Source organism: Sceloporus undulatus, chromosome 5 (assembly GCF_019175285.1).
Source record: "Sceloporus undulatus isolate JIND9_A2432 ecotype Alabama chromosome 5, SceUnd_v1.1, whole genome shotgun sequence".
Taxonomy (NCBI): Eukaryota; Metazoa; Chordata; class Lepidosauria; order Squamata; family Phrynosomatidae; genus Sceloporus; species Sceloporus undulatus.
The window spans coordinates 100,628,504-100,651,901 of record NC_056526.1 but is presented as its reverse complement, the minus strand read 5'-3'; the positions used below and the strand labels follow the sequence as shown (position 1 = coordinate 100,651,901).

The 23,398-nt window shown below is 39.9% G+C and overlaps 1 protein-coding gene across 3 annotated transcripts in view; it reads left to right on the top strand.

Moving 5' to 3' along the window:
• The window catches only part of AKAP3 (A-kinase anchoring protein 3), a 49,006-nt gene that overhangs the window by 12,422 nt on the left and 13,186 nt on the right, over window positions 1–23,398 (top strand). For all 3 annotated transcript variants that reach the window (XM_042466586.1, XM_042466587.1, XM_042466588.1), the window contains exons 2-4: window positions 6,593–6,702; window positions 13,614–13,706; window positions 15,809–17,926. In XM_042466586.1, the coding sequence (XP_042322520.1) occupies window positions 6,700–6,702; window positions 13,614–13,706; window positions 15,809–17,926 (2,214 nt within the window). In that variant the 5' untranslated portion in view covers window positions 6,593–6,699. The remainder of the gene's footprint in view (window positions 1–6,592; window positions 6,703–13,613; window positions 13,707–15,808; window positions 17,927–23,398) is intronic.

Sequence of the window (23,398 nt, the reverse complement as noted above, 5' to 3'; positions counted from 1 at the left end):
AGCCCTACAGAGGCCATGATCCAGCGAGCTTCCCTGATCTCCTCTCCCCTCCCCCCCTCAAAGGCTCCAAGTGCCCTCCCTTCCCTTTCTCTTCCATTCCAGAATAGTAAAGGTTTAGGAAGAGTAAGAAAAGGAGGAGGGACATCAGGGCCTCCAAGTCTCACACCACCCTTGAACACCTCTAGTACCTTCTGGGGGCCCTGCCCCATAGTCTGAGAACCACTGAGTTATACCCTTCTATTATTATATTCCAATCATGAGACTCATCCCACCAGGTTTCAGTGACGCCTAATATATCATATTTGCTTTGCTGTGTTAAGAGTTGCTCATCTTGGTTATTTCCCATGCTCCGTGTGGAGACATCTAAGTCCGTGGGTCGTTCCCCCTAGCTGCTTATTTTTGAGGGCAGGAGTTTATTTAATGTTGGAGATAATAGCTCAAACATTATAAACAGAACTGGGCAAATAGTACAAGAACCCAACAATGGGAGGAAAAAAACTTAAATGCTGGGTCTTAGGAGTTTATCACACCAGGTGCTTCTGTCACCCAAATGTCATCAAAATGGGGCGGACGTGTCCATGGTGTGATCGCGCCTGGCGCTACTGAAGGGAAATGGAAGTATTTTTGTCATCGAATCGCCAGGGAATAATCAGGAAAACAGCCCTTTTCTTATTAATGGATTAAATCGTGACAATTCCCTGGCCATGGATGCTTCCACCCCATTTTGATGATGTTTGGGCAATGGAAGCGCCTGGTATGATAAACTCCTTAGGCTTAAAAACGGAGAGGAGCTCAGCCCCCTGCAGTTGGTTACAACTAGATATTCATGTCAAGGGACTACTTTTAATTTTAGCTACCCATATCCTGAAGTAAGAACACAAGCATGCCACAGCTGTTGCAGGTGAGTGCAGCAGCTTCCTTCCCATTTACATTCAGTAGTCTCAAATAGACACCAAAACAGAACTATAGGCCTCCCCTTCAAAATACAAAGTATTCATTGGCCTTGCCTGTTAGCTGAGCAATTATTCATCAATTTTCCTGGTTATCTGTCCCTTAGGCTAAGTAGTGCAATTTCCCACCCTTACATAGTACTTAAATTCTATAGAGATGTACTTTGGTTTGTACAGTAGTTTAATGCAATGATGTACTTAGTGTATTTCTACATTGTTGCCCTAATTTTTTGTATCAGCAGTTCATAATCTGTGCCACAATCTGCTCCTGCTCTTGTTTTTATAGAGTATGGAGCTTCTCAATCTTCTACTGCCAATTGTATAGTCTATTTATTTTATATATTGGCTATCTGGTGATGTTGATGTGTAGCTTACTTCAATAATGAAATTAACAAAGAATTACTTGTGTTTTCAAGAGAAAATTAAAGTTTGATATGAGATTTTGCTGATGTGAGAAATGTTCAGAAACTTCCTAATATATTAGCTAATTTTTTTGTTTGCAAATAAAAATGGCTTTACATTTTCCTTCTTTATTGCTATAGGAAGATAGACTTAGACGTGGCACAGACTGCCCTGGACGGCCTGAAGACAGCCCTGAGATAGCCAGATTGGGGCCATGAAAACTACATGCTGTGGCCCCAAACTGCCTTTTTTTGGTTCTAAAAGAAACTGCAAATTGCACTTTGTTTTGTACCAGCTCCAGCAGCATGTGGGCAGCTGGTTGGTGTGAAGCTGGCTTCTAGGCGTCTTGCGGGTGTGCATTGTTTGCACACCATGCCCCCAAGCCTGCTGGAAGTTGGCTTTGTTGGTCGGTCTGTTTCACTCCTTATTATATATTTCTTGTCTCAAAAGCATAGAACACAATGTAATTCTTATCTTAACTTGCATGTGATAAAATGACTTTTCCAGTGATATTTAGTATATGGATAGAGAGCAGGTTCCCCCTTGATGACTGGGCCTGTACATGCTGGCATCCAGTATGGAAAAAAGTTGGGTTTATTTTTCTGGAGCTGCCAAGTTTGGCCACTCTTGTTTCAGATTTATTATTTTTACTTCAAATATATATTATACTTTTCTTCAATAAAACACAAAGGCAGTGGAATCAAACCTCTTTCTATTCTTATAGCCACAATGGTGCTAAGGGCTTAAAATAAACAGCTTTTTCTACCTTTGTGTCAGACAGATAGGCTTGGCAAACAATTTCATAGAACCATAGAATCATAGATTTGAAAGAGACCCCAAGGGTCATCCAGTACAACCCCCCTGCCATGCAGAAACTTACAATCAAAGCATCTGCAACAGATGGCAATTTAGCCGCTGCTTAAAGACCACCAAAGAAGTGCTCCACCACATTCCAAGGGAGTGTGTTGCACTGTCAAACGGCTCTTACTATCAGGAAGTTCCTCCTAATCTTTAGGTGAAATCTGTTTTCCTATAGCTTGCATCCATTGTTATGTGTTTTAGCTGCTGTGCAGACATCCCCTAAGGGGCGGCCCCTTTTACAACCAGATTGGTGCCATGGCAACTGCACCTCACAGCCCCAATCTGGCATTTCCAGGGAGTAAAAAGGAGCCTGGAAAAGCGGCTCCATTTTGCACCCTGGAAAGGGCACGATAACCATGGTGCTGCAGCTTTATGGTGCTCCTTCAATACTGTATCAGGGGGACGCAATGCCACATGAGCTCTGTGATGCTGTGCACCATGCAGTGTGCAGCATCACGCTGCCCTGGGGTGGAGCTGGGGCGTGCGTCATATGGCTGGTCTGTACAGGGTCTTAGTCTTTGGAGCAGCAGAAAACAAGGCCCTGTACAGATAGGCCAAAATAAAGCGGAGGTATGCTGTTTAATTGATGCATGCCTCCTAAGAGTTTGGAAGCTGCACCAAAGCCATGCTCCAGTCCTTAGGATATGGATGTATGTTCCTGTTTGACCACATATGGATGTATGTTCCTTTTTGACCATATCCATGCCAGCAATTTGGAGAAAGTTTTTTATACATCGTTGCTATCTGCTGTAGAGTTTTATACCATTTGCTAATTAACTTTAGTTGTTGTTCTCTTACCTTTATATTTTTAATTTTAGTTATCTAAAGAGAGCCAAAATATTAAATCTTCAGTGTTTATCTTTAGATCTTTCTCCCATATACCCACTAGTCCTTCCTTTATACCAAATTGTTTCTCCAAAAAAAACTTGTAAACCTTTCCAATTAACCCTCTTTCTCCCCTAGTGCTTCTTTTCAATATATCCTCAAACTGCAATGTATTGTCACCTGTTCCTTTTATTTCTTGTAAAGTTCTGTTATCCATCCTGGTTTCTTGAGACACCTCCTATTTCTCCTTTTGACTGGAAGAGTTTGAAATTGTGCCTTCAGTATCTCCCTTTTGAGAAACTCTTTTCTGCCCTGAATTCCCTTCTCCTTTAGTATTCCTGACCATGGGATCACCCTCAATATTTCCCTAAATTTACTGAAATCAGCTTTCCTAAAGTCTAGAATGCTTGTCTGAGGGGCCATTCAGACTACCATATACCCCGGTTTCCACTGGCATCAGGTTTTCCACAACAGGATGAGGAGCTTGCACACCCAATCCAGGGCAAATGCCCCTCAGCGCAGGCTATTCAAAACCAGAGTTTCTGATGTTTCTTTTCATAAAACCCGGGGTCTGGCAAGTATGAACTTGTCCCCGATCATGATCAGGTCAAGTTCAGGGGAGGGATCAAGGTCGGAGGGTGGGCAGTGGGTGGAACATGCCTCCCCTCTCGCACCGACATTTTTTTGGACAGATTATGTGAATGCTGGTGCATTTAGAATGCGTGAATGCTTGTGTTACATAAGCTTGCTATGGGGGCAGAACGGGACTCAGAAATCCAAGGCTTATATTGCTTGCTATGGGGGCAGAACGGGGCTGAGAAATCCAAGGCACAGGAGGGAAAATGGGACTGAGAAATCCAAGGCACAGGACGGAAAACGGGGCTGAGAAATCCAAGGCACAGGAGGGAAAACGGGGCTGAGAAATCCAAGGCACAGGAAGGAAAATGAGGCTGAGAAATCCAAGGCACAGGAGGGAAAACAGGACTGAGAAATCCAAGGCTTATATTGCTTGCTATGGGGCAGAGTGGGGCTCAGAAATCCAAGGCACAGGAGGGAAAATCGGGCTGAGAAATCCAAGGCATCAGAAGGAAAATGGGGCTGAGAAATCCAAGGCTTGTATTGCTTGCTATGGGGTCAGAACAAAATGGAGGCAAATTTGACAGAATATGCGAACCTTGACACTAGACTTTGAAAAAAAGGGGGGAAGCACTCATGCTGTTGACGAATGGCTGCATGACATGTCACCATTGACATCATTTGATTGACAACCAGGAGGCTCTATCTTAAATCACTACTTTGTGAAGTGTGAACATCAGCAGGGTAAATTGCGCTGGGGAGGTTTGATCGGGGCAAAGGTACTGTGAACATCATTCTGGACAGATTCGGTGTGGGGATTACTGGATCTGCCCAGATCTACCCAGGGCAAATGTGGTAGTGGGAATGGGGCCTGAATGTGCCTGGCTTCTCCTTTCCACTGTAGAACAAACTGGAGTCCTGGAGGAAAACATGATCACTCCCACCTAAGGATCCCATCGCTTGCCTGTTGGTTGTCTGTCATCCCTGTTGGTTAGGATCAAATCTAAAATAGCTGATCCTCTTGTTGCCTCTTTCACCTTTTGAAAAATGAAATTGTCTTTCAGGCAAGTGAAGAATTTGCTAGACCTTAGTTTTGGCTGAGTTTGACTTCTAGCGAATGTCAGGATAGTTGAAGTCACCCATCACTACTCCTTTCTAAGAGTATGGTCATTTGTTCTAGAAAAGCATCATCCAATTGCTCAATCTGACTTGGGGTGTGTGTAGTAGACTCCCACAATAACATTCCTATTGCTTCCCTCCCCTTTAATTTTTATTAAATGTTTGCTTGTTTGTTTGCACTGACATTAGAAAAGTTGATAAGCTAAGGAGAATGGAATGGGAGGTCGAGAGGAAAAGAAAAAATTTTTGGCCTTCTGCTTCATAACTGAACTGATTCACATGGCTGTTTGGAGTGAAAGTGAGTAAGATCATTACATCCAGGGTGAAAATTAGCTTGCTGAACCAGTAAGCAAGGTTGTTATATCATGTACCTTCACGTCATGCTCTAGGATTTAAACGCTTTGCTGATTTCCCTTTCTTAATTTTGATACTATGTATAGAGCTGACAATGTAGGATGACTAAAGGGGATATTTGACAGCCCATGACATATTTTGAGTGTTTACAAATGTTCCTTCCAATCTGACTGAATAATATTGGACTTTAATAGTAGGAGATGTCTGCTGAAGCACACTCTTAAAATAATCACATTTATTATTTAAATAAATGTTCTTTACAGTTTTTTAGAGGCCATAGCTCTGTTTGCACTCAGACATGTTATCTTGAGCCACATATTTTAATTTTCTATAGAAATATGCATGCTGAAAACATATACTTCTTTCTAGTTACATTTAAATTCAATCAGGTTGCAATCCTATATTGTACATACTAAGGCACGTTACAGTGCTAGGGTTAGGAAGGGGTGTATTAGGGTTGAGAAGGGGCGTCCTTTCCGGACGCCCCGCAACCCTAGTACGGACTGAGAAGGGGCTGCCATTTTGACGTTGCAGACGCGTAGCATCCAGACATCGCATGGCGGAAGTGATGCCACAAGTGTGAAATTAGCGCTTCACGGTGCTACTTCCGGGGCACCGTTGTGTCCAGGAACCTTGTTGCGTCCAGGAACCACGCAGTTTGGCCGCTGTGGTTCCCGGACGCAGCAACCGGCGGTGGCGGTAGGTGGTCTGTAATGGGCCTAACATAAATAAAAATTTATTTTTAACTATAGAAAATATAGTTATGGAGGGAGGAGCCTTTTTCTTCAGGCTAGCCCTGATGGAGCTGGGCCAGCCTATTCTCTCACTGTAAAGTTATTGAATTAATTTACTTTTAGGTAATTATGCCAACTTGGATAACCTTGGGTAAGTCACACTTTCTCAGCTTCAGAGGATGGTAGTGGCACCCCCCCCCCCCCGAAGAAACATGACAAGAAAACCACATGATAGGATTGCCTTAGGGTTGCCATAAGTAAAAAATGACTTGGTGGCAGATAACAGCAATTACACATACATACTTTTCAGCTGTATTACTTTTCAGCTGTATTAGTCAAAAGAGAACAAGTATTTTACGACAGAAAAAAATTGATGCGTTCTGAATTTTTTTACAGGATTCACAAGAAATGGAAAGTAATGAGCAGTAAATAAAGTACATACCTTTAGAAAATATTGCTTTTCTTCTGCACAATATTTTCATTTTGCTCTTATTCAAATAATAGCACTCACAGTCCCCAAATTACACAACCTATCAGCAGGTTCGCATTCTCAAGTGCCATTGAAGTAAGTGGAAGTTACATAACTGTACACTGATTTCATTTTAATGAGACCTATGAAGGAGAATTTCCCTTGATCTAAAGTGAACAGGAAGCAATTTGAAATTTGGTCCTTGGTGTGTGCAGAGGAATTTCAGGTAAGCAATTTAACTTGCAAAGAAAACACTGTACATTACTGAAGAGATATCAAGAACATTTGTTTTCTTCTTGCAGATTTCCCTCCCTATATGGCAGTCTATGGAAGACATTATTGGAAGTTTTGAGTATCCATTACAGCTTTGCAGAAACAGGCTTTGGGCATATGAAATATATGACTGAGAATGGTGAGTTACTGTTTCTCAAAGCAAAGGAAATGTTAAAAATGTATAAGGGATTACACAACTGTTATTGGGAAACATGAACATGTAAATAGAGTTGTTATTTTATATATACTATTTAGACATGTGATAGCAAGCATGGTGTAGTGGTATGACTATGATTCTGCAGACCATAATTAGAATCCCAGCTTGGCCATGTAAACCGACTGGGTAATCTTGGGCAAGTCACACTCTCTCAGCCTCAGAGGATGGCAATAGCAAACCCCCCCTCTGAACAAATATTGCCAAGAAAACCCCATGATAGGTTCCTGTTAGGGTTGCCATAAGCCAGGAATGACTTGAAGGCACACAACAACAAAATTTGGTCATGTGCTATTGAAACTTTATTGGGTTGTTTTAGTTTTCTGTGGATATCTTTTCAGTTTTCTTACATTATTGAAAGTACATTGTAAAATTGAATTATTTTGACAAGTTAATATTAATATAGTTAACTAAATTCTTTGTATTGCTGTTTTTGATACCGTACTGCTTGAACTTGTTGTTAGTCATGATGAACTCTCCACAAATAGGAGAATTGGATTATAAATACTGCTATGAAATGGACCACCTTGGAAGGCTATCCTTTGGTGGCTTTTTACATTCATTCATTCATTCATTCAAGTACTGTTTAGTATGAAAAGACCCCTAATGTGACTATGTCAGATCAGTGTAAGGAAAATATGGAGTAGAACTTGGAGAGTCACATTTAAATGTAATTAGTTCCAGTTTCAGTTCTGTGGGAAGCAATTAGTTCTGATTCTGATTGAAAACACACACTTAATTCAGAAGTAACTATAATTGGTGCTTTTTAGTTGTTGTTTTTTAAAAACATAAGCATGTTATTGCTTACTGGACTTTATATCTATATAATAGCAATAGCAAGTACATTTCTATGCCACTTATCAGTGAACTAACACTCCTTAAGCAGTTTACAATGTGTAAGCCATTTGCCCCCAACAAGCTGGGTACTCATTTTACTGACCTACGAAAGGATAGAGGGCTGAGTGGACCCTGGAACTCACAATGTTGTGGCTGTGAGTGGCTGCAGTACCAGCTTCAGTGCTTGCATTTAACCACTGTGCCATCAGGGTTCCCTAGTTGGACCACACCTTTAAAAATAAAATAAAAAATTAAACATTAATTTAAAAATAACAATTATAAGTAAATAACTATATATAAAACATATCACAACAATAAAGCAAAATAAAACAATTCATCTCACAACTTTGAATTGTGTTGCGGGTCTCCTTCTTGGGTTTTGTTCAATGTAAGAAGTCATTTTAAAGTCCAGTGCTGTCTTTGTGTAAACCTAGTCCAGAATGTCCAACCAAAGGTTCAGATGAGATGAAGGTTGTCTTCTCTTGTTTCTGCCATTGTTCATGAAGTCAGTGAGTTGGAACAGTTTGTCTATGAAAGGTTCTGATTTTGGTTGCATAACTTGCCATTCTGTCAGATAGTTTTTCAAGTAGCCACGGTCCCATATCTTTCCCCACCACTTATCTAAAGATACCTCCCCAGTTTTCCAGCATCTGGCAATTTCTACACAGACTGCTGTAATGAGAAAATTTATGAGGTGTTTATGTTTCAGATTTGAGTTTGTGTCTACATATATTGGTAACAAAAGTATTTCTGAACATAATTTTACTTCTTGGTTGGTAATCAATTAAATTTGTTCAAATACCAATTGCCCAAATGTATTCATTTTGGGGCAGTCTAGCCACAAGTGTAGAAATGTGCAGCCATGCCAATATTTGGAGGAAACATTTTTAACCATTCTGGCTAGCTTCACTCGAGTCAAGTACCATTTGTATATAATTTTCAAGGTGTTTTCTCTCATCAATGCTGATCTGGATTTAAAAGGGGTGGAAGATCTAACTGTACTCCATTTTGAAATGGAAATTGAAAGATTCAAGTCTGCTTCCCAGATTAGTTCTATGCCACGGATGTTTTGAATAGTTGTAGATTAAAGATGTTAGTCCTTTCCTTTGGTGCTTTGGGAGGGGGAAACACATTGTGCCTCAAATAAGGTAAGTGATCTAGGTGTTTTTGGTCTGCCATTACGAAAAAGGTCTCGGACAAAATATATACCTTCTTATTCCCATCTCTGGAATTGATTGAATTTATCAGAGAAAAAGGAAAAATTGTGGGAAAGGAAGGGGCAGATAGGAGAGGGATCTGGTGCTAGATTGCTTCCATGTTGACTATATATCTATTGACATTTGTAGCCATGGTTTTTTAATGTTTTTAATTACTTCCAGAGTGGGTTTGTTAAAGAACAAAGTGAGATTGGTTGATGGTGGGACATTCATTTCTATGTTAATTCAGTATATGATCTGATCCTTTTTAATTAAATCAGGAATTTGACTAAGTTGGAATGCTGCAACGTATAGTTCAAGATCAAGCAACGCTAACCCCCCTTTTTTGGAAGAGAGGTGTCGTATGGATTTCCTGAATCTGAATTTCTTATGGCTAAAAGCAAATGTATTGATGAGATTTTGCCAAAGTTTGAGTTTTGTCTGTAGAGGTTGAAGTGGGATAGTTTGAAATAGAAAGGATAGGAAAGGGACAATAAACATTTTAATGAGGGGCTATTCTGCCTAGAATAGAGAGTTTCAGTCTCTTCCATTCTAGTGCTTTAGAGATTAACCATTTATTTATTTGGTTGTAGTTTCTGGGGATTAATTAATTAAAATCTTTTGTTATGGTGATTTCTAGGTAATCCTGAGGTTTTAAACTGGATATTGGTAGCTTTTTGAATGCTTACTTGGTCCTCATGAGCAATTTAGATTTTGAATAGTTATTTTGGAAATCTGCAAAAGTATAAAAGGAGTTTAATATGGTGCATAAAGTAGGGAAGGATTATTTGGGTTGTTTTAGGAAGATAATCACATCATCTGCAAAGAGATTTAGTTTATGTGCTGTTCCTCCTATTTTGGGTTCCCTTATGTTTTCATTTTCTCTGACTGAGGTGGCTAAGGGCTCTGTTGCAATAGAAAATAACAGCAGGAATAAGGGACATCCTTGTTTAGTTCCCTTTGAAGCCTAAAGGTAGGGTTTATTCTATTGACTGTCACTAAGGTGTCGGAGTTTGTGTGCAGGTTTTCTAGCATGCTCATAAAATTATTTACAAAATTCATCTTTCTTAGTACTCCAAATAAGTATTGGCAGTTCACTCTGTCAAAAACTTTCAAGGCATCTAGGGACATAAGGGAAATTGGGGTTTTAGATTTTTCGGCATGATGAATGACATTTAGGGCGCATTTAATGGTGTCAGATAATTTTGACAACCACATGGCCGCAACAATTATCCACTGGAAAAAGGAGCTCCGAAATGGAACTCCTTTCCCGCGATGCCTCCAAGGCGCCATTTGCACCCTGGGGCATCGCGGTGATGTGTCTTGTGTGCTGCACCATTTAGATGCGTCGCACAAGACACGTCATGGACGCGTGCACCATATGGATGGCACTGTGTCAAGATGATGGCGCCCATACATTCTAGGGTTCGGGAGCGTGCAGTATCGCACTTCTTAGAATTTGGGGATTGTCTTCATATGGTTCCTCATTCCAAATATTATTCATTCCCTCATCTCTTTTGTATAACTCCTCTATGTATTGACTCCAGTGTCTTTTTATTTCTTCTTGTTCCTGTATTATGTTATTTTTTTCTCCATCCCTGCCCTAGGTGTGAACTTGGCTTTAATTTTTCGGATTTTTTGATAGAGGTCTTCTGTTCCCTTTTTGTTGTTTTCTTCTATTTCTCTGCATTGATCATTGTAGTATTTCTCCTTATCCTTGTGTGTCAGACATTGGACAGTTGAGTTCATACTTCTGGCTTTGTTCGTATCACCCTTTGCTTTTGCTTTTTTCTTTCTTTTATTGCATGAAGTGTTTCATCTGTCATCCATTGTTTCTTATCTTTCTTTTTGGTCACTGTTAGTGTTTTCTTGCATTCATCCTTAATTATGTCTTTGATTTCTGTCCATAGTTCTTCAGGTTCCCGGTTGATTATGCCCAATAGTTCAAATCTGTTTCTTACATTGTCCTTGAATTAATCTGAAATGTTATTCAGGTCATATTCTAGTATAATGATAGTTTTTGCTTTCTTCTTCAGCTTAACTCTGATTTTTGTTATGAGCAGTTTGTTGTCTATTGCCACAATCAGTTCATGGTTTGGTTTTGGCCACAAGGATAGAGCTTCTCCATCTTCTACTTGAAATTATGTAGTCTATGTAGTCTATCTAGTTTTTGTGTTTACCATCCTATTTGGTTGTATGAAGCAGGTATTTGCAATGAATAGATTGTTGGCCTCACAGAATTCTATCACATGCTCCCCTGCTTGATTTCTTGTTCCTAATCAAAATCTTCCTACAGTTTTTGATTCTTTTTTGTTGCCAACTTTAGCACTTCCTGTCCATTTTAACTCACTCACTCCTAGTATTGCTATATTCATGTGTTCTATTTCGTTCTTTACTATGTCTAGTTTTCCCTGGCTCATGCTTCTCACGTTCCATGTTCCAGTTACATATCAAGGTCAAAACTGTGTGCTTTCATCATTGGAAAAGGTCATGGAAACAATACTAAAACATTGTGACTAGTGCTTCCTGTAAAAATTATTACAAATTAAATCATTTTGAATAATATATTTTATTTTATATAATTTATGTACAGTTTATTCATCATGGGGACAGAGGAGGAAGCTCACAGGCCACTGCTACCATCTTAACAGCCCCTGTGAATATTATTTGGAAAGCTTCACATTAGTGGCATCACTAGAGTTGCTGTCACCCAGTGTGGTAACTCATGGTGTCAACCTCCCCCCCAAATAGAGGGTGTCTGGTGACCACCTGAAAACCAACTGAATAGTAGCGTTAGGGTCACTATTAGTTGGAAATGACTTGAAGGCACACAGCAACAACTAACTTCTCCTGTTGAATGTGTCTGTGACTAATTTGTTAAAGTCACAGAATTCTGCACAGCAGTTACCCTCATGCCAGAAAATTCTTTCCAAGAGCAAAACGTGTATTTTAAATTCTCTCTTTGTTTTCTTTAAATAAGCCACCCATTTCCATGGGGTAATTTCATATTAGAATCAGAATCATAGAATCGTAGAGTTGGAAGAGACCGCAAGGGCCATCCAGTCCAATCCCTTGCCATGTAGGAACTCTCAAACGAAGCATCCCCGACAGATGGCCATCCAGCCTCTGTTTAAAGACCTCCAAAGAAGGAGACTCCACTACACTCCAAGGGAGTGTGTTCCACTGTCGAACAGCCCTTACTGTCAGGATGTTCTTCCTAATGTTGAGGTGGAATCTCTTTTCCTGTAGCTTGCATCCATTGTCCCGAGTCCTGTTCTCTGGAGCAGCAGAAAACAAGCTCGTTCCCTCCTCAATATGACATCCTTTCAAATATTTGAACAGGGCTAGCATATCACTTCTTAACCTTCTCTTCTCCAGGCTAAACATCCCCAGCTTCCCAAGTCGTTTCTCATAGGGCATGGTTTCCAGACCCTTCACCATTTTAGTCGCCCTCCTTTGGACACGCTCCAGTTTCTCAAGGTCTTTTCTTAATTGTGTGGCCCAGAACTGGACACAATATTCCAGGTGGGGCCTAACCAATGCAGAATACAGTGGCACTATTACTTCTCTTGATCTAGACACTATACTTTTATTGATGCAGCCTATTGTTGTTTTGTGCTTTCAAGTCCTTTCTAACATAGAGCCTCCTTTTCCAGGACATGTCCTACATTTCAACCTTCTAACCAGAAGGAATCTCAGAATGTCCTCCATTTCTGAGCGTGAATGAGAAGCATAAATTTATATTAAGTGTTGTTAGCATAACTTTTATATTAAGTTTTATATTAAGTGTTTTTTACTCCAACATTCTACTTGAACATCCTCCATTTTGTGGTGCCTTACCCTCCTTTGTGATTAGATAACCAGATGCGCTTCTTTTCCAGAGGAATCTCAAAATGTCCTCCCTTTTGATAAATAAGAATAAACTTATATTCATATTAAGTGTTTATATTCATTTTTTATATTCAAGGAGGAGGAGGAAGAGCCAGGCAGAGGTTGTTTTTTGGAGGATGAAAACAGGCAAATATTTGTACCCCTGTCGCCTTTCCTTGCAGGTGGCACAGGGACTGATATGGGGTTGTCCAGAGTTATGAAAGACGGAATGAAATTATGGCTAGCCTAAGACCTGGGTTTCAGAATGGAAACCCACTGGGTGACCCTTGGGCATGTCACATTGTCTCACCCTCAGCGGGCAGTCATGGCATCCCTCTCCCAAGAAACTTGGCAAGGAAACCCCATGATAGGGTTACCTCTTAAGGCCAGCATCGAACAAATAATTTATTACGGTGCATGGCCAGCACAAAATAATAAAATGTTTTGCAGAAATTACATAGGGCCAGCATCAATCAGAAACCACTTCTGAAGGCACGCAACAACAACAATGGTCTGCAGCCAGGTAGAGAGGGGACAGGGGGTGACCAGATATCACCCCCCTGGGGTCTCACCCAGTGTGGACTGAACCCTCTGCACAACACTAGTGACAGTACTGCTTTCTAGGATTTGTGGGGTTTTTTTTTAACAGATTATTTCAGATTACTTTTTAATGCCCAAGGAGTGGAAATCTGGTTGTTTTTAATATAAATTCTGCAATTCTTTGCAAATACCTCATTCTATGATCTTGCAGAACTGCAATACACACAAAACATTACTTAAAGGCTTATCAAACAAGGAAAATTGGAAGTATAATCCAATGGCAATCCGAATGCAATCATGAGGTTTAACATTATTGTGTGATAGACTACCACATGCAATAAAAAACAATTAAAGTGTTGAAAAAAAATCATCTCCATTTTTTCCCCATTCTAGATGACAGACAGCATTGACTGGTTACAAAGCCAGAGTGGACTCTGTAAAATTGATCGCTATACTCCCAGTGATGAGGAGGAACAGAGTTGGACAGTAAGTAGTAAACTGTTATTCCAGCAGGACTTGATTTTCTAAGAAGGAAGGTGAGGATGTGTGTGTTTTGTACTGTATATATGGGGAAAGTAATTGTAGAACCATAGAATCATGGAGTTCGAAGAGACTACAAGGGCCATCCAGTCTAACCCCTGCCATGCAGGAAATCACAATCAAAGCATCCCCAAAAGATGGCAATCCAGCCTCTGCTTAAAGACCTCTAAGGAAGGACGCTACACTACGAGGAAGAGTGTTCCACAGACGAACAGCCCTTACTGTCAGGAAATTCCTCCTAATGTTGAGGTGGAATCTCTTTTCCTGGAGCTTGCATCCTAATTGTTCTGGGTCCTAGTCTGGAGCAGCAGAAAATAAGCTGGCACCCTCCTCAATATGAAATCCTTTCAAATATTTAAACAGGGCTATCATATCACCTCTTAACCTTCTCTTCTCCAGGCTAAACCTCCCCAGCACCCTAAGTCGTTCCTCATGGGGCATGTTTTCCAGAGCCTTCACCTTTTTAGTCGCCTTCCTTTGGACATGCTCTAGTTTCTCAATGTCCTTTTTGAATTCTGGTGCCCAGAACTGGACACAGTATTCCAGGTGGGGCCTGACCAAAGCAGAATAGAGTGGCAGTATTACTTCCCTTGATCTAGACACTATACTTTTATTGATGTAGCCTAAAATTGCATTGGCCTTTTTAGCTACCTCATCGCACTGTTGACTCATGTTCAACTTGTGTCTACTTGGACTCCTAGATCCCTTTTACATGTAGTCTCGTTCATCCAGGTTTCCCCCATCCTATATCTGTGCATTTCATTTTTTTTAATTTTTTTGCCCTAAGTGCAGTACCTTACATTTCTCTGTGTTGAATTTCATTTTGTTATCTTTGGCCCAGTCTTCTAGTCTATTCAGGTCATTTTAAATTTTGATCCTGTCCTCTGGGGTATTTAGCTACTTCTCCTAATTGGGTGTCATCTGCATATTTGATAGCTATGCCCCCAATTCTGTCATCCAAGTCATTGATAAAGATGTTGCATAGCACTGGGCCCAGGACAGAGCTCTGTGGGACCCCACTGATCATTTATCTCCAGGATGAACAGAAGCCATTGTTTATCACCCTTTAGGTTTGGCCAGTCAACCAATTACAGATCTATGTAACAGTACCTTGGAGTTTATCACACGGGAAGAATTTATCTTAATTTCAAATGAAAAGAAAGTGGGACCAGAACGCATTCACATGAATTTGCTAGTTCAGCGAATTTACGTGAATTCGAATTGCGTTCGAACTGACTTCCCATTCCCCATTCCCCGAAAATAGCTTGCCATTGCCTGAAATTGTGTGTGGTAGTCTATCACGCAATAATGTTAAAACCCATGATTGCATTCGGATTGCCATTGGATTATACTTACATACATACCAATATGCAGCTCCTTTTTGTTCCACAGAAAGGCCAGATCGGGGCCACGGTGTGCAGTTGCTGCAGCCCCGATCTGGCTATAAAAGGGGCAGTCTGCACATCACCTTAGTCCCTGATTTTTTGGCTCTTTGCAATGGCAGGTGCCAGTGTTTATATATAGCCTTCTGTATATCGTTGGTGATATGATTAAATGTCAGAGTGCAGTGTAGGCAATTAGTTTGTGGCCTGTGTTATTTTTAACAGTTCCAGTCTTGATTTGTCATCCGCTTTTGCCAACCCTTTGGATATCATATGTTGTGGATAACCCTTGTCTCTTAGTTTTTTGGACAGTAAGTCAGATTCCACCTTAAAGCCCTCCTCATTAGAACAATTGCATTTCAGAATAAAAAATGTAGTGCCAAATGAATGTATGGTGATAATGGGGCTAAACCAGATGGAGGCAAATTTTAGAGTTCTGGGGCCCAGTTTTCTACCACAGAACCCACTACAGGCTGCAAAACAAAACAAAACAAAACAAAACCCCAACAACCAAATGCAAATGTCGTTGGAAAATTGAAACAAGAATTGGTTGGGCATCCAATTCTGTTTTGAGGGTGGAAGGTAGGGGTAGGTATTGCTGTATTCTATTATCCTGCACCTTACCCACTAAACCATTACAAATCTCTCTTTTGTTCCAAACTTTAGACTGATTCAGCTAAACTTTTCCAACAAAATTCCCCTGATCCACTAAAAGTCTTGAGCTGGCTTCGAAAAGATCTGGAGAAGTGTGCAATTGGAGTCCAAAATGTACTGAATGCCAGTAATAATGCAGGTGGTGCAAGATCAAGGGAGACATCTACAGAGAGACAAAGCATGCAGAAGCGTAATGTACAGTCCCCAGGTGGTTACAGTATCTGTGATGAGGAATTAAGTGTCAATGTCAGCTCCAACAGGGACTCTCCTAACTTCCACTTGACAATGAAGGCTGCTTGTCAAAAGGGATCTAAGGATGAAGAAAGTGATGGATCAGCTTCACCAAACACAAATCCTGATCCAGATGAAGTCTCTTTTTATTGCAATAGGCTTTCTAACCTTGCTATAGCAATGGCACGCAAAGAAATGAATGACCGGTCAGATGGCAACACAACATGCATACATAAGTCCACCTTTGCTTCCGGAGACCATGGACACAGGTCTATTGGAGTGGGTACAGATGACTGCAAGCACAATCCATCTAAAATGTGTGAATGTAAATATGAAGGAAGTCCTAGTTCTAAGAAGAAAGCCTCATTTTATTACAAAGAGGAAGAAACAGAAATACCTAACAAAAGTGAACCTTACAGTGATGAGACCAAAGCCTGCAACCATAGAAAGCGCTTTGGTGCAGATGAATACACCAATTCATTAAGCAAAGGCATATTGGTTTATGCTAATAATGTGGTTTCAGACATGATGGTTTCTGTTATGAAAACCATGAAAGTTAAAGTAAATGACTCTAATATAGCTTGTGCAGTGTTAAAAAAGGTACTGCTAAAGCATTCCAAGGAGGTTGTGTCTGACTTGATAGACTCCTGTATGAAAAACCTGCATGATGTTACTGGAACACTCATGACTGATTCTGATTTTGTTTCAGCAGTGAAGCGGAGCCTTTTCACCCAAGGAAGCCAAAAGGCTTCTGAAATTGTCCAAGCCATGCTTAATCGGTTACATAATGCTTTGATTGTACAAAAACAGGTAAATGAGAAAGCCAAGTCTCAGAGCATGGCCTTTGCAACTGTCAAGACAGGTCCAGGAACTGATACAAAAACTCAAAACATGAGATTTTCTGCCACAAAAACAGAAACAGTTAAGGAAAAGGAAATGACCTGTGCAGAAACAGTTGGCAATCACATAATAAAGGAGGGCCTCTCCATGTGGCACCAGAAACAACAGAATGACAATACAGGATCAAATCCCCAGTCAAAGGCAACGTGGAATCCAGAAAATCAAGAACTTGGTAACCTTTCAACAGATTCCTGGGCAAGAGACCTGATTGTGACAGCATTACTGCTGATTCAGTATCATCTAGTTCAGCAGGAGAATGCAATGAAGGATGCAGGTGAAGGTGGCAGATCCAGCAAGGCAGCTGGCACCACATTTGGGTTTATGTCTCAAGATAAAAGTGGTAATGCCTCGGTGCTCCCTTCCTCAAAGCAGTATGACACAACTAAAAAGAGTGATGATGAACAATCTGAAACGAATGCTGAAAATGATATGTCAAGTGTGGTAGTAATGCTTATCCAGAAGCTCATCAATGAGACAGTCAACAAATTAGGAGGAAATGCTAATCTGCCTTTGATGGCTGATGAACCATATAGGGGTTCTTACAAATGCCCTGAGGGGCCTGGGCCTTCAGGCTTTTCGGAAGCAGACCATTCTTATGAAGATGCTATATCTGGACTGACCAAAATGATTCTGGATCAGTTTGACGTCAACAAGAAAGAAGGAGGCAGTGGGCCATTCATTGACAACCTGGTGGATACAGTGACCAAGCTGTGTCTTATGATAGCCAAATACAGCAATCCTGAATCAGGTCTTGGAGATATGGGAGATGGTGAAGATGCCACTGGTCCTATATATTCAAAGGACATAGAATCTGCAGAAAGTCGAGTAGGGTCTGGTGAAGACACTGTGTCCCACCGCAAAGTGGTTGTGACCAACCAAAATGCTCCTGAAAACATCCACAACAAACAGCTCCAAGCCATCCTTCAGTGGGTAGCAGCTTCTCAGTTAAACGTCCCTGTGTTGTACTTCATGGATGATGATGAAGATGCCCTAAATAAGGTAAACATGGAAACATGTGGTGAAAAAAGGGAGAATTTGAACAGCATAGTGGAACAGCGTAGTATTTAAGTTGTATGTGTGGGGGGGTATGTGTGTGTGTCTATTTTATTGCTACCTTTCTCCTAGCATGTGTGCCAAGGTGGCTTACAGAAAAAAATCTGTTTCTGCTTTTTTGCATTTACTAAAAGTACTTAATTTTCAATAACTACTTTTTTGTTCGAGATATTTGGAGGGACCGGAATCTTCCGGAAAAACTTTCAGGAAAAGACAGTCAAATCCTCAGTCTGTTTATTTAATATCCTTTTTTTACACAAAGAGAAAGAATTAGGAATTATATGTTAATTATTCAATTAAATTATTTAAACAGTGGAAATACTGCTAGAGAGAAAGAACAACTGAAGCCCAACTTAGGGTGTAGACACATTACAGAAATAAAGTAGTTTGATACAATTTTAACTGTCATGTTTCTATCCTATAGAACCTTTGGATTTGTAGATAGGTGAGACCCCAGAGCTCTGTGACAAACCAGGCTGAAAACCTCACTAAACTATAAATCCTAGGATTCCACAGAATGGAGCCATGACAGTTAAAGTGGTATCAAATCCCTTTATTTCTGCAGTATGGAAGAGCTGTTCAATGTCATATTGAAGGTCCATGATTATGTACTATTATAGATATGAAGATGTGGGACTATGGCCCGATTTATATGGGCCTTTGCAGTGCCCCCATCATGTGCTGGGGTTGGTCGAGGACGCAGTGTCCATACCAGCCTCACCCCTAGCACGTGACAGGGGTGTCAAAATGGTGGTGCCCTGTACACACGGGCGCCGCCATTTTGACGTGATGGATGCTTAGTGTCCGCACGTCCCGGCATCTTTGTGATGCCGCAAGTGCGCCATTGGAGAATTGCGGCGTCACAAAGGCACCACAAGAAGAACCCACTTTTTGCGGGTTCTTTTTGCTCCGTGACGGAGCCGCGCGGTTTGTCCGCTGCGGCTCCCTCGCAGAGCAAACCAGGGCAGCAGGAGACTGCCTTTTTTGGGCAGTCTGTATCCCGCCTATAATACCTATAATACATTACAGAGGAGTTATTTTCAGAGTGGGTGAAAAAATATTAATGTGAGAGTATGTGGCATGATTATCATAACAAAGGGAGACAGCAGACAGCTTCCCCACACTTTTCTTCTTTTTCAAAAATGCTTTGACACTATTTGTGGCATCTTTCCCACTGGGACTTTTGTGGAATGTGCTGCTAGTCTCCTGGTTGTGGCTCCTACTCCATTTAAATTGGTGGCAAATCTATGTTTAAAAAAAAAGAAAAAAAGAGTTATCATTTTCTGCCTTTTCATATCATCGCACCCTCCCCAAAACATCAGTCTCACACTACCCCCTTTGAGACCTGCAATTAAATATGTAAAGAGTTGACATGGTACAAAGTTATTGCTTATTGAGGAAATGCAGTTTACAAGTGTGTTCCAGAGGTACAGCAGCCTGGAAAACCAACACCAACATTTTGGAATGTAGGAATGCAGGATAGAGAACGAGTAAAGAAAATAAATGTAATCATGTTAGAAATTATTAGAAACAGTTACAGTCAGTAAAATACAACAAAATCCAAAATTTACAAGTACAGTAGCAATACATTTTGGGGGGCCAACTCCAAAGCATAAAATACATTATGAAAACTTCCAAAGCTTCTCTGGCTTCTTCATCAGGCAAAGATGTCAAAAATTATACAAAAGGAAAATGATGCAGATGTTAGAGTCACAGGTGTACATTCTATCTGAGATGCCAGTTAAGGTGGTATTGAGGGATTTCAGTGTGGGCAGAGACACCCCACCACACCTTATTGGCCCTGTGAGGACTAGGGAAAAGAGGAATAAAAGACAGGTAATGAAATTTCAGCTCCATTAGCAATAGAAAAATAACCTATCTTGAGATCTAGATGTCACTGTCCTGTGCAAAGCTAATTACTCCTTTTTTTAGGCGAGAGCACTAAAATTCACAATCAGTGTTAGCAAACATCAAATTTCATAGTATAGCTACATTGCCAGGCTTGTAACTTCCTTTCAGAATCTTTCGACATCTTTATTTCAACATCTTTCAAAATGTGCTTTGATTCATGTCTCATTACCGCAATATACTCTTACAGTGCTGCTATTCCAATTTTAGTTCTCTGGCTGCCTCATGTGGCATTCTGGGACTTGCAGTTTAGGTAAGGGCATTTAGAATTGTCAGCCAGAGGCCTCTTAGGCCTCACTGAACAACAAATCCTAGAATGCAACAGGAGGCAGCCAGAGCAGTAAAAGTGGAATGGCAGCATTATATATTCTGGGCACCACAGTTCAAAGAGGATGTTGAGAAACTGGAGCATGTCCAAAGTAGGACAACTAAAATGGTGAAGGGTCTGGAAACCATGCCTTATGAGGAACGACTTAGGTAGCTGTGTATGTTTAGCCTGGAGAAGAGAAGGTTAAGAGATGATATGATAGCCCTGTTTAAGTATTTGAAGGGATGTCATATTGCCTAGGGCAGTCCATGACAATATGAGCCTATATGATTCAGGATCTGTCAAATATTTGTCTGGTTTCAGAATCAGTATTATCTATGATGGTAGGCTCCTTTCTCAATTTAGAATTTAGAATTTTGTTATATAACACTTCCAATTTAGGCATTAAAAACTTTTACAATGTTTTATAATATTCTGGTCTCAACCCATCCATTCCTGGTGATTTCCCTACTTTTAATTTATCTATCACTTTTTCTATTTCTTTTTTTGAAAGCAATTATTCCATTATTTCTTTATCCTCCTCTATTTTTATTTTCCAATGTTTCTCAATATATTCCTCAATTTTTTCCATTGACTTATTCCCTGTTGAATATAATTCTTTGTAATATTCTTTAAAATATCTTTATCTGTTCTTTCATAATCATTATACGTATCTTTCCTGTTTTATCTTTTATCACATTAATCATATTCCTCTTTCTTTTGTTGTGCTGATCTTGCCAGCTTTTAAAATACCTATTGCTATATTAAAAAACTCCATAAATATATCAAATTTCTCTGGACCTCATCTATTTCTATTTTCTCTCATTCGTTTCTTTTAGCTTGTAATTCTATATATATATTTTACTCCTGTTTTTTTATGTATTTATGTATTTATTCTCTAATTTTTTATTTTCATTTCTAATTTTACTTTTCTCTCTCCCTGTTGTCTCTTTACATGATTCCCTAATGCAAATCCCTCTTGCAACCACTTTCATAGTATCCCATACCATAGCTTGAGAAACCTCTCTATTATTGATGTCCCATATATTTTGCCATTCTTTCTCAATCTTTATAATTAAGTATACTGCTATCCAACCTCCATCTTTTTGCTTCACTATAATCCTTTTTAACTAAATACGTACTAAAGCATGGTCTATGAATTTTATTCCTTCTATTCCTGTATCTAATACCTTTTGAACCATATATTTTGATACAAAAATAAAATCTATTCTTGAGTAATTTTTATGAACTGATGAATAATAACTAAATTTTCATCCTCTTTAATCAGTCTCCATATATCTTTTAATTAGTTTCTATTTATTACCTTATTCAGGGTGTAGTATTATTGAGTCTATCCCTTGTTGTTGTGTCTGATTTATCTTTCCACTTATCCATAACCCCAAGCCCCAAGGACACCCCGCTTTCTCTCTTGCGTCGCTGGGCGCAGCTGTCTGAAGGCTGCACCCAGTGACGCAAATCAGAGCTCCTTCCAAGGTCGTGCAAAGGGCGTCATAGGCGCCGTGGCGCGGCCCCAATACGTCACAACCGTGCCGCCTCGTTTGGAGGCAGCGCGGTTGTGACGTATTGATGGTGGCGGCCGTGTGGAATGGCCGTTGCCATTTTGTGCGCACAGAGCGCGTACTAGGGTTAGGGGGGTGCGGAAGCACCGCCCCTTCCTAACCCTAGTATGCGCTCCGCGCGTACTATATAGCCCGTTTGTAATGGGCCACAGTTCCAGGGAATAGATCTTATGCTGCTTCCCTTTCTACTAAAATAATAATTTAAAAAATGGGTAACCCTAACAGTATCTTATTCCATTATTATTATTATTATTATTATTATTATTTTGCAGAACTGTGATGCATGGTTTGATTCCTCTTCTCCAATTGATTGTCTCTGGGCAAAGATCATTATAGATTTCAATTATTGTGTCTCTGTATTTCAATGATCTTGAAAGTTTCCTGATTTCTTGCATTAAAAGGTATTTCTTATAAAAGCTTGTTACTCTCAAGATTACATCTCTGGGAACTAGGCCTCTTTTTAGAGTTGTTGCTCCATGCAGACATTCCACATCCTGTTCTTCCCAAGTAATCTGAGGAACCCTACTTTGTAGCCACTTGAGAATTTCCTTCTTCAAGGTCCTCGGTGTTTTATTTGCCATCTCACGAAAACCACAGATATGAAGGTTGTTTCTTCTATCTGTCCTGCAGGTCAATGTTTTTCATTCAACTTGTCCCAGTCTTGATTAATGTTCTGAAGTTAACTTCTGCTGAACTTTTTGTTCTTCTTTCAATGATTTTACTTTTTCCCCACTCTTTGAATTTCTTTTTTAATAATCTGAATAGATTTATTCATTTATCCATAATTTTATTAGTTATTATCTCTGATAATGTTCCATTGTTTTTAATGATTGTCTCTTTAAAAGCTTCATTGCTTTTGACTTGATTTTCTGTTAACACCTGGAAGGACCACATTTTAATTTCATCCCCTTTGGTATATCTATTATCTGGCTAGAGTTTGGGGTTTAGCTCTGGCTTTTTAGATTGTGTCTGTGGAACCAGATTTCTGTTTTTGCATTTCTTTATTCTGAGCCTCAAAATTCTCTTGTGAGTCTACTCTTTATAAGCATGCATACACTTTATCCGATGGATGTACAGATTGTTTCTTCCAACTTAAAACTGTTTCATTTTTCTTTTTTGACTTTTGGACATCTGCTAAAAGTTATGTCTCAAACTACTGACATGCGGTTTATTATATTTTTCTCTCTCAGTTTGTTCTTTAATTAATATTTCAGTGTTTCAATTCTTCAAATCCCACACAATCCAATACATTTATTTTTAAAGTATTTTACTTTAATTTTGTTTTGTAAATCTTAACTTCCAATCAGCTTAGCAGACAGCTAGCCAGCAATTGCAGAAAACAAAAATGCCACTTATTTATCTTTCCTCTTGTTAAATCTTTAATTAGGCAGTTCCAGTCTATTCTCCTCATATTTCAATTTGTTTATTTATAATTACTCACAGTCTTTTTTCCATTTACAAGAAATGTTTTTGCTTTTGAAGCTTTGGCTTTCAGGAGAATATGATCTCAGCTCCTTACACCATCACTCATGGCTCCCCCCAGTCTTCCTCATCCTTGTGGCCATGACTTCTTCTCGCCTGTCCTTTCTGCACCTCTATGGTGATCCTTGCTGACCTCCATTC